Here is a 10,530-nt window from a genome sequence, read left to right on the forward strand (position 1 = left end):
TGGGCAATGTTCAAAGTTGAATCACAATGACTGATTTATCTGATTGTCACTATAGGCTCTATAACACCGATCTGCTGTAGGTCCGTTATGTACCAGTAAAGCATGTTCCAGTAAGGGGTGTAGTGCAAACCTATTGTTCCACACAAACCCATTTCCTTTGTTCTGTTTTATGTATTCCTTAGACTAGGATCAGATGCATACTTTGTGGCATAAGTTAACATTATAGAAGGAACAGATGGTTTTGTGACCTATGTGGCATTATAGGGAGGTTGGGGGTCACTCAATAAGGCAATTATAGCACAGATTTGATGTTTGTAACCTCAAATAACTACACATTTCAGAGATTCACCATCTTCTTCTTTAGCCGCTTCCCCACTATCGATTCTTGTTCTACAAGCATTGCTCACATTTGGTCCTCCACCAGTATAGGACATATCACAATCTTTTGAGCTATTGATTAATAATTTAGGTTAATATATATTTAAAACGCAAGATTATTTCATTAAGTTTTATTTTATTCACGGAGAACAGTGGATTGGTAAATGTAGGGGGAGGGTATGAGCCTGTAGGAGCCATCAGAGATTACAGCAGATGGTCAGCGGATGAATTTATAAAACCGACTCTTATTAAACTCCCAGAGAAATGAAATGAGACAATCACGTGTTATGATCAAAGACCGGTATCTAAATGGGGGATGCAGAATGCACCGTCCATAACTGAAGTCCACTGGATTGTGAGTAATTCATTCTTTGAGGGGTTGTTCATTTGGAATCTAGTCTTCTGGTTATAGTTGGTTCCTTGACAACCAGTGAATGAAAAGAAATGGTAGTTCCATTAAGAAGTGCCCCTTTTGAAATGTTCCCAAATTATAAGAAGCTTTCAATGTTATCCCGGATCAATATTAAGGGCTCTTGTTGGACATCTGTGGACATGTATCTGTTGTGGTCTTGATGTTCTCCCAGAGGTTGCTATGTTCAGGGTTACTGGACAGGAGGAGTGATGGCACTGTACACATGGTGGAAGGGTTTGTAATATAAAACAAACAAGTTAGGCTTCATACCCAGTGATTTGTCGCAAACCTCACAACTTCCCTTCTAAGATAAGTGTCTTGAGATCAGTGGTGGAATTGGCGCACAGCACTGTGTGGGACACCCTCCTTTTTTCCACCAATGACGCAACTGCTTCTCCCACCTCCAAATGACTGACATATCCCGGACCGAGGCGCTCTGGAGGAGCCACTCCCATGTTGACTTTTACCTGATATTGGCAAAAACAGTAAGAGAGCTTGTGAGATGTATGCTAAAGATAGCCATGTTTATAGTTGATGAAGATAACTGGAGTTGGGGCCATAGATATTTTTTTTTCCTGGCTCAACACTGTAGAATTTATAGGTTGTACTTTATGGACCAGAGTCTTTCTTCAGTCTTATCTACTATGGTACTATGGGTATGACTATGCCTATGATGTCCATCAAGATGGGTCTAACCACAAGATTTAGAACTTTCCTAGGGTACTTTTCCATTAAGTATATCCATGTTTTTAACACCTATATACATATACCTATAACATAATAGAAAAGCATCCTTATTTATATATGTGCCATGACACAAACCTCATTCAGTTTACAAGGAACATCAGGATATTCCTCACGAACCACTTGAGAAAACGCTAATGCTCCTGCTGCCCCCAGTGTAAGGAATCCAGTACCAGGCATAAGCAACCGTTCACCAGCGCCACCTGTGGTAGTGTTTAAAACTGTATGAAAATACTGTACATTGAGCATTGCAGACACAAGTTAAAGTACGGTAATATCTGTAAGATCTAAACCTAGAGACATTTTTTGTTTGTAAATCATTGATTTCATATTTTAAAAGAGGATCTTGGACAAAGCTGAAGATAAGTAGTTATTGCAATAATTACTATGTAAGTAATAAAGCTTAGCAGACCATTTCATCCACCTACCAGTAATAAAGGTGTATGTTCCATTTGGATTATCCTTTATCAATGGAAAAAAGGCTTTCCAGGATGTAAAGGTGCTGAGAAGTAAAATATCCAGAACCTGCAGAGAGAGATTCATCCTGCATTAATCATTGGAGCTTGGGGGGGGGGGGGGGGGGGGTATTATAGTAGTTATATTCTTGTACATAGGGGGTAGTATTATAGTAGTTATATTCTTGTACATAGAGTGCAGTATCATAGTAGTTATATTCTTGTACATAGGGGGCAGTATTATAGTAGTTATATCCTTGTACATAGTGGGCAGTATTATAGTAGTTATATTCTTGTACATAGGGGGTAGTATTATAGTAGTTATATTCTTGTACATAGAGGACAGTATTATAGTACTTATATTTTTGTACATAGGGAGCAGTATTATAGTACTTATATTCTTGTACATAGGGGGTAGTATTATAGTAGTTAAATTCCACTACATAGGGGACAGTATTATAGTAGTTATATTCTTGTACGTAGGAGGCAGTATTATAATAGTTATATTCTTGTAGACAGGGGACGGTATTATAGTAGTTATATTCTTGTACATAGGGGGCAGTATTATAGTAGTTATATTCTTGTACATAGGGGACAGTATTATAGTAGTTATATTCTTGTACATAGGGGGCAGTATTATAATAGTTATATTCTTGTACACAGGGGACGGTATTATAGTAGTTATATTCTTGTACATAGGGGACAGTATTATAGTAGTTATATTCTTGTACATAGGGGGCAGTATTATAGTAGTTATATTCTTGTACATAGGGGGCAGTATTATAGTAGTTATATTCTTGTACATAGGGGGCAGTATTATAATAGTTATATTCTTGTACACAGGGGACGGTATTATAGTAGTTATATTCTTGTACATAGGGGACAGTATTATAGTAGTTATATTCTTGTACATAGGGATAAGAATAATAGTACTAAAGGTTAGCGGTATGACAATGTGACACTCAAACCAAATAAGTTTGTGCACCCCTGCTTTATAGGATGTTGTGCCATTTGCGATCTCTTCCATTCCAACAGTGCAGGGAGTATCTGTCTATCTATGTGACTACAGATTTAAGCTATGTTCAGTTTATAAAATGAAGTAGGCTGAATTTGTCATGTATAGGACAAACATGTCATACTTGCAGTAATCCTTGGGGTGTACATGTTATGAAGTTGCCATATACTGTCATTTGATATAGACAGTAAATAAATCTATCACATTAACACACCACTATCTCAAACCTCAATACTCCATCTACATTTATAGATTGTAAGATTTTAAGAAAAGAAAAAAAGGACATGCACAGATGTACAGATTGTATCCACCTGGATCTTTTGTAAAAGCAACTTTAGCTGTAATTCCTACAAGAAATGATCAAGTTCATTACCCTCTGCAGCTCTTGCAATGACTGTGTGTGGGGAGGACCACCTTGCCACCAGCTGAACCCCAGCGAAGACACCACATCGGTCACCTTTCCTACTCTGCTTACCAGAGCAGATGCCGCCTCCTGTGCCCCTTGTTCTGAGCCTGCACAAAACCCAAATATAAAGGGTCAACAAGTCAGACAGTGCTGCAGGCAATCCCCCCCTCCAGATTATTGTAGTGAGAAAACAATATCAGAGACATGCATAGAAAATAGATGTCTGGGCAAACGGAGCTTGAGAAATAATGGATCCCTTGTGCATTTTACAGCTGCAATCCTTATAATCTTGAGAATATTCATAGTCCACAGTCCATAACCAGGTGATAGGTGATACGACAACTTTCTTCTTCTCAACAAGACTTACCCACATCTCCAACCATGGTGTGAAGGCTTTCTCTGTACTGCACCGCCACAAAATTCACCAGCTTCTCCAAGCGGGAATTATCTCTGGAAATCACAGCCACCTGGAAGCCTGTGGCAGGGATGAGGACAATGCATAAATGAGCCACAGCAAGACATTGAGGTAGTCTAATCTATTATATACAAAACCAAAAGCTTATTCCTACCTTTTTCCAAAAGACTTTTCACAATTCCTGATCCAACAGTACCAGCTCCCCCAAGAACCAAAACCAGCCTTTGTGATGTAGACATAGCGATCAATTTAACAGCAAAATTCCCAGACCACAAGGAGATGTGTGGCAATGAAACTGAGAGATCAGCCAAACAGACTCAATATTAACAGCCCTCTCTCCATGGCACCTCCCAAAATCCTTCATACCTCCCCAAAGACTCCCACCCCAAAAAAACCAACCAAACCCCACCCTCCCATGCATTCTTCTTCTAGCTCTGCTTAGACCAATATATCCTTCATCAGCAGAGGTTATAAACTGGTACAAGATCAAGGTGATTGCAAGTTCTTTAGGATAATATATAGGCAATCCTAAAAATACAGGGATATTAAAAGACATATTTCTGAATTGTGGCAGAAACAATTTAATCAAAAAGTAAGGGTTAATAAGTCATGGTCCATGAATGGAAAGTTTCTGAAAGTCATTGAGGTGGTTGTCTATTGAGGCTATAGCTGTAATACACTGAGGATCTGTCATTTGCTGTTAAAGAGCGCCACCTGGAGGCCATCTGAAACCTATACATATAATCAATGTGGTTTTGCACCATGTACCATTCATTCCACCATGAAAGATATTAATTACTCCGTTTCCCTGAAAATAATACACTCCCAGAAATTAAGACCTAGTGCAATGTTTTTTAGTCTTAGAAACAGAAGTCCTCCCCTGAAAATAACACCTAGCAACAGTCATTGCAGCAGCTCCCCCAAAACCATACATTAGTAGATCATTTAGACACTGCAAAAGGTTGTGAAGTGGGTGAAGAATTCATGGGATAAAATCACTGTGGGGAAATTATCAATTTTGGTGCATGGTAAGTGTTTTTGACTCAAAAATTGCGCTACAATTTTCACTGGGAAGGTAGATTGTGGGGTTAATGATTGTTTAGTGAATTGGGGTAGGACCAAAAAGTTTTAGAATTGTGTCCACATTCATGATGGTAAAATAGAAATCCATAGACCAGACTTTTTGCAACTCTAAGTGTGTGCCAAACATTTTGCCAAAAAATACTAACATGAGACAGCCTTGGGTCTTTCGATTACGTCACAGGGATCTAAGCCTTTATGGCAGCAATCGAAGGGTTAACACATGCTGGTGTTGCGGTGGGTGTTTGCTGCAATTTGCTCACCCCTCTCCATACACCTGCACGTATTAGTATGTCACATGTCGGCAAGGGGTTAAGGACAGTGCTAAACATATTTAGATATTAGGGCCAATGAGCCTAATATAAAGGAACCACAAGAAATTCTGCATGACATTCAGGGTTTGGGGGGGCGTGGCCTAGCGGCGCGTGGAGCTAGACGCGTGAGCGAGTAGCTCCGTGGCCGAGGCTAGATTAAAGAAGCACACAGCGATCTTCCCCGTCGATCCCGACTTACCATGAATGGTAAGAAGAGGAGAATGTCTCCAGCGTTTCGGGTGGCTAAAAAAATCTCCAGGTGGTATTTAAAACCATACAAAATGTACAAATAATCCCCAGGCTCTGGAGATCGCCCGAGACACCCACCAGGTTGCAGTGGATAGAGGCGCTAGACGTAATTAAACAAATGGAAGAATTGAAGGCGAGCGATGAGGGCAGATACGAACAATTCAACAACATATGGATTGCTTGGATCGATTATCGAGACACCCCTGCCTTGCATGATTGGTTAACCTCAGGTAACAGTGTACATGATCCATAAACATAGGTTTAGGGCAGAAAATGCGGCTCACTTCCCCCCTTCCCCCTTTTTCCTTCCCCCAACCCTCAATCCTTGTATGTGTTGTCTTGTCTTATGTTTTACACTCATTTTCAGGTTTCTCAATTACCGTTGACAGGCCGTATGGTCGTTTTGACAATTGTTGTTGTTGATGTTCTTTAACCCCTAGGGGACTCAGCCTATTTTGGCCTTAAGGACGCAGACCCATTTTTCAAATCTGCCCTGTGTCAGTTTATATGGTTATAAAATTGGAACACTTCAACTTATCTATGTGATTTTGAGATTGTTTTTTTGTGACATATTGTACATCATGTTAGTGGTGTTTGTCTGCCAATATGTATTGTAGTTTTTTTTTAAAAAAACAAAATTTGGCAAAAAATTAGAAAAATTTTCAATTTTCATAGTTTGAAATTTTTGGCTTGCCAGATAAATCATTTTACTTCACAAAAAAGTTTATATCCAACATTTACCATATCTCTAATTTATGTTTTCATCATTTTGACAGAGTTCTTTCACTTTTTTAGGATTTGAGAAGGCTTAAATATATAACAGCAATTTTCCAAAATAAGAGAAAATTTCCAAAACCAAGTTTTTCTGGGACCAGTACATATCTAAAGTGTTTTTTTGAAGGCATATACATTAGAAACCCCTATAATTCACCCAATTTATAAACTGCACCTCTTCAACAACTCAAAACGGGTATAAGGGTGTCTGTTAACCCTTTAAGCATCTCACAGGAATTCAAATAAAAAAGAGGTAAAGTTAAGAAATTATAATATTTTTTCTATAACAGGTTTAATTAGTTCCAAAAAATTTAAATTTACAAGAGTAAAAGAGTAAATGCATCCTAAATTATGTTATGTGATTTCTCCTGAGTAAGAAAATATCCCACATGTAGATGTGAACTGGTTTTTGGGCACATGCCAGGGCACAAAGCAGAAGAAGGGCCACTGGGCTTTTGAAGAGCAGCATTTTATGAAAAAGCATTCACGTGTCATGTTGCTTTTGTAGATCCCCTGAGGTGTCAGAACAGTAGAAACCCCTGACAAAATGACCCATTTTGGAAACTACACCCCTCAAGGAATATATCAAGGGGTAAAGTGAATGGCTTGACCCTACAGGCGTTTCACAGAATTTATTAACATAGGACTGTGAAAATGAAAATTTACAATTTTTTCAAGAAAATCTCATTTTAGCCCCCAAAATGTCATTTGTAAAAGCAGTTTAGGTTGAAAAGCACCCCAAATTTTGTCACACAATTTCTTTTGAATACGGCAATACCCCATATGTGGTTGTAAGTTGCTGTAGGGGTATATGGCAGGAGTTGGAAAGAGAACAAGGCTTTAGGGCCTTTGGAGAGCAGATTTTGATGAAATCATTTTCATGCCCCATGTCATGTTTGAATAGCTCCTGGAGTACTGTAACAGTGATAAACCCCCAAAAGTGACCCCATTCTGGAAACTACAACCCTCAAGGAATATATCAAGTGGTAAAGTGGAAGGTTTGACCCTACAGGCGTTGCACCGTATTTATGAACATAAGACTGTGAAAATAAAAATTTACATTTTTTTCAAGAAAATCTCATTTTAGCCCCCAAAATGTCATTTTTAAAAGCAGTTTGAGGTAGAAAAGCACCCCAAATTTTGTCACACAATTTCTTCTGAATACGGCAATACCCCATGTGTGGTTGTAAGTAGCTGTAGGGGTATATGGCAGGAGTTGGAAAGAGAACAAGGCTTTTGGAGAGCAGATTTTGATGAAATCATTTTCATGCCCCATGTCCTGTTCAAATAGCTCCTGGAGTACTGTAACAGTGATAAATCCCCAAAAGTGACCCCATTTTGGAAACTACACCCCTCAAGGAATATATCAAGGCGTTTGGTTAATGGTTTGACTCTACAGGTCAAGTTTTACAGTATTCATTAGCATATGACTGTGGAAATAAAGAATTAGAATTTGTTCAAGCAAATGTCACTTTAGCTCCTGAAATTCCATTTTTACAAGGGGTGAAGTAGCTAAATGTCATTTTTAAAAGCAGTTAAAGGTAGAAAAGAACCCTGAATTATGCCACACAATTTCTCCTGAGTATGGCAATACTCCAAATGTGGTTATAAATTGCTTTTTTAGTGAAATAGCAAGGTTCAGAATGGAGGGAATGCTATTTTTGAAGTTTAGTTTTGGCTGAAATATCTCGGAGTCATGTTATTTTTGCACATACCCAAAGGTACAGTGAAAGCCCCCAACATGTGATCCCTTTTTGAAAGTGATAAAATTTGATCTTGGTCACTTATGTAGAATTTAGTGAAAAGCCGAGGTTAAATTTTAGCTTTTCATTTTTCCACAAATGTTACATTCATAAGACACTTTTTCAGACACTGACTTGAGCATAAAAATGAAACAATACTTTGTAACATTTGTCAGGCTGTATCTTATGTGTGGCATCGGATTTGTAATTTTTGGGCAGCACTGGCATAGGCCTATAAATGTGCAGATAACATCATTAGGTATTCATCTAAGGGTATAATGATGCTTTTAGTTTTGTTATAAAAATTAAAAAATGGGCAAAATAAAAAAAACGGGCAAATAACAGAATGGCACTGATGGGATTTTTCCAAATTACACTTCCAGGGCTGTGTGGTAGATTCGGAAGCAATCCTTCATACACAGCCCAGGTTTGGAAGGACATGTGTCACATTGGTATATGGTATCCTTGCGGATACCATTCTTTGTGCACACGGCATCTTTTTTGGGCGTTTCGCTTTTTCTCTGTTGGTGGCACCACAGACGGAAAATGTTGCCCTGGCACTATTCGGGGAACATTTATAGATGAGGCAGAGCTTTCCCCTTCCCCTTCACCCAGGAGGAGTGATTTGATGACATTCTCCTGGTACTCTAAGTATTTACTCTGGTGGCCGGCCTGTCTGAAAAGGACAAAGGAGTTGTACATTGCCATCTGTACAAGGTGGATTGCTAGTTTTTTGTACCAGATTCGGTTTCTTCTAGTCGCTGTGTAGGGCTTCAAAATCTGGTCATTTAAATCAACCCCCCCATAAATTTATTATAATCCTGTATACATACAGGCTTCTGGATGGTGGTGGAAGTGCCACGCAGGGTGACAGGGGTACAGCTGGCATCATGAACTGTTGTCAGCATCATCACCTCTTTTTTATCTTTATATTTTAAGCACAGCACCCCCTCATTTTGCACTGCTCTGCTTTCGCCAGCTCTCAGCGTTTGACTAACAAAAGTTTTGGGAAGGGGTTTATGATTTTTTTCGCACTGTCCCACAGGCCATTGTACTTTTGTCCATGAGGCATTTAAACAGGGGAACGCTTGAATACCAATTGTCGGTGTATAAGTGGTACCCCTGATTAAGTAGTGGGAATATAAGGTCCCACACAATTTTTCCATTTGTGCCAATGTGTGGTGGACATTCTGGGGGCTGTATTGTCCTGTCTTTGCCCTCATATACACGGAATGAAAATGTGTATCCTGTGTCTGCCTCACACAATTTATATAATTTTATTCCGTATCTGGCTCGCTTATTAAGCAGATACTGTCGGAATTTAACTCTCCCCTTGAAGCTCATTAGGGACTCATCTACTGAGATTTCCCTTTGAGGGGTGTAGACAGCTGAAAATTTTTCTTCTAAAAATGTTAGAACGGGGCGTATTTTAAAAAGTCGATCATAGTTTGGGTCATCCTGGGGTAGGCATAAGGAATTATCCGCAAAATGAAGAAATTTTTGTATAGCTTCGAATCGGGACCTGGACATTATTGTGTGGTACAGCGGGCAGTAGTACAGAACATCCGTGGACCAATAGGATCTTATTTTAGGCTTTTTTGTAAGGCCTATATTTAAAACAAGGCCCCAACACTTTAACATTTCCCCACAGTTTGTAGGGTGCCACCTATAAGGCCTGGCATAAAAAGAAGATGGATTTGCCCGTATAAATTCTTCAGCATATATATTGGTTTGTTCTACCATTAATTGGACCAAATTGTCCGTAAAAATTAATTTGAAAAAACCGAGGGCAGAGAGCCCTTCAGTAGGGACCTTAATCCCTGCTACTGCAGTAAATGCCGGAATTTGGGGGGTGTAATCTGTTAGGGGTTCCCAATTTAAATCCTCAGGCAGAACCTGAGCACTAACTCTCCTACGACTACGAGGGGGTTCTCCTGAATCACTGGAGGAGGAATCACGAAAAAACTCAGGTTCTCCCTCACTGGCACTTTCAGTATCTGAGGCAAGCATGGCGTACGCTTCCTCAGCGGAGTACATCCTCACTGCCATTTTATAAACTACGAAACACGACACAACAATTATTATTATTTTTTTTTTTTTAACACTAACGCTGACTAACTAATGGACTGACAGGGACGGAATGACAAATGACAATGACAGACGGTGACTGACACTAATGAACGAACAACCTTTTTTTTTTAATTTTTTTTAGTTTTTTTTACACTTACAGACACTGACTAACCCACTAAACCACTGACAAACTGACGGTAACTAACAAATAATACAGCTAACGGACAATGACTATCACTGTCAGTAACAGAGATAATCTATCTAAAGCGACACTAAATAACTAATGTGACGGACTGACAGCGCACTGACACTAAGTAACTAATGTGACGGACTGACAGCGCACTGACACTAAGTAACTAATGCAACAAATTCACGGCGCGCTGACACTAAGTAACTAACTCGACGAATTCACGGCGCACTGACACTAAGTAACTAATGCGACGGACTGACGGCGCACTGACACTAAGTAACTAATG

General features: G+C 39.3%; 1 protein-coding gene across 1 annotated transcript; it reads right to left on the bottom strand.

The window, feature by feature from the left end:
- Positions 1–494: 494 nt before the first annotated feature.
- LOC140070669 (2,3-dihydroxy-2,3-dihydro-p-cumate dehydrogenase-like) lies at positions 495–4,161 on the bottom strand. The gene is made up of 6 exons (XM_072117426.1): positions 3,980–4,161; positions 3,778–3,885; positions 3,378–3,517; positions 1,963–2,059; positions 1,613–1,737; positions 495–1,257 (listed from the first exon to the last, which is right to left on the bottom strand). The coding sequence occupies exons 1-6, from the start codon at positions 4,062–4,064 to the stop codon at positions 1,081–1,083; spliced, it is 732 nt and encodes a 243-aa protein (XP_071973527.1). The 5' UTR covers positions 4,065–4,161; the 3' UTR covers positions 495–1,080.
- Between the last annotated feature and the right edge of the window lie 6,369 nt (positions 4,162–10,530).

The sequence above is a fragment of the Engystomops pustulosus genome, chromosome 7, assembly GCF_040894005.1.
Source record: "Engystomops pustulosus chromosome 7, aEngPut4.maternal, whole genome shotgun sequence".
Lineage (NCBI taxonomy): Eukaryota > Metazoa > Chordata > Amphibia > Anura > Leptodactylidae > Engystomops > Engystomops pustulosus.

Coding starts and splice junctions, on each gene's coding strand:
- LOC140070669 (XM_072117426.1), bottom strand. CDS start 4,064: ATGTCTACATCACAAAGGCTGGTTTTGGTTCTTGGGGGAGCTGGTACT. Junction 1,738..1,962: donor AACATACACCTTTATTACTG/GTAGGTGGATGA, acceptor ACACTACCACAG/GTGGCGCTGGTGAACGGTTG. Junction 1,258..1,612: donor TTCCTTGTAAACTGAATGAG/GTTTGTGTCATG, acceptor TGCCAATATCAG/GTAAAAGTCAACATGGGAGT.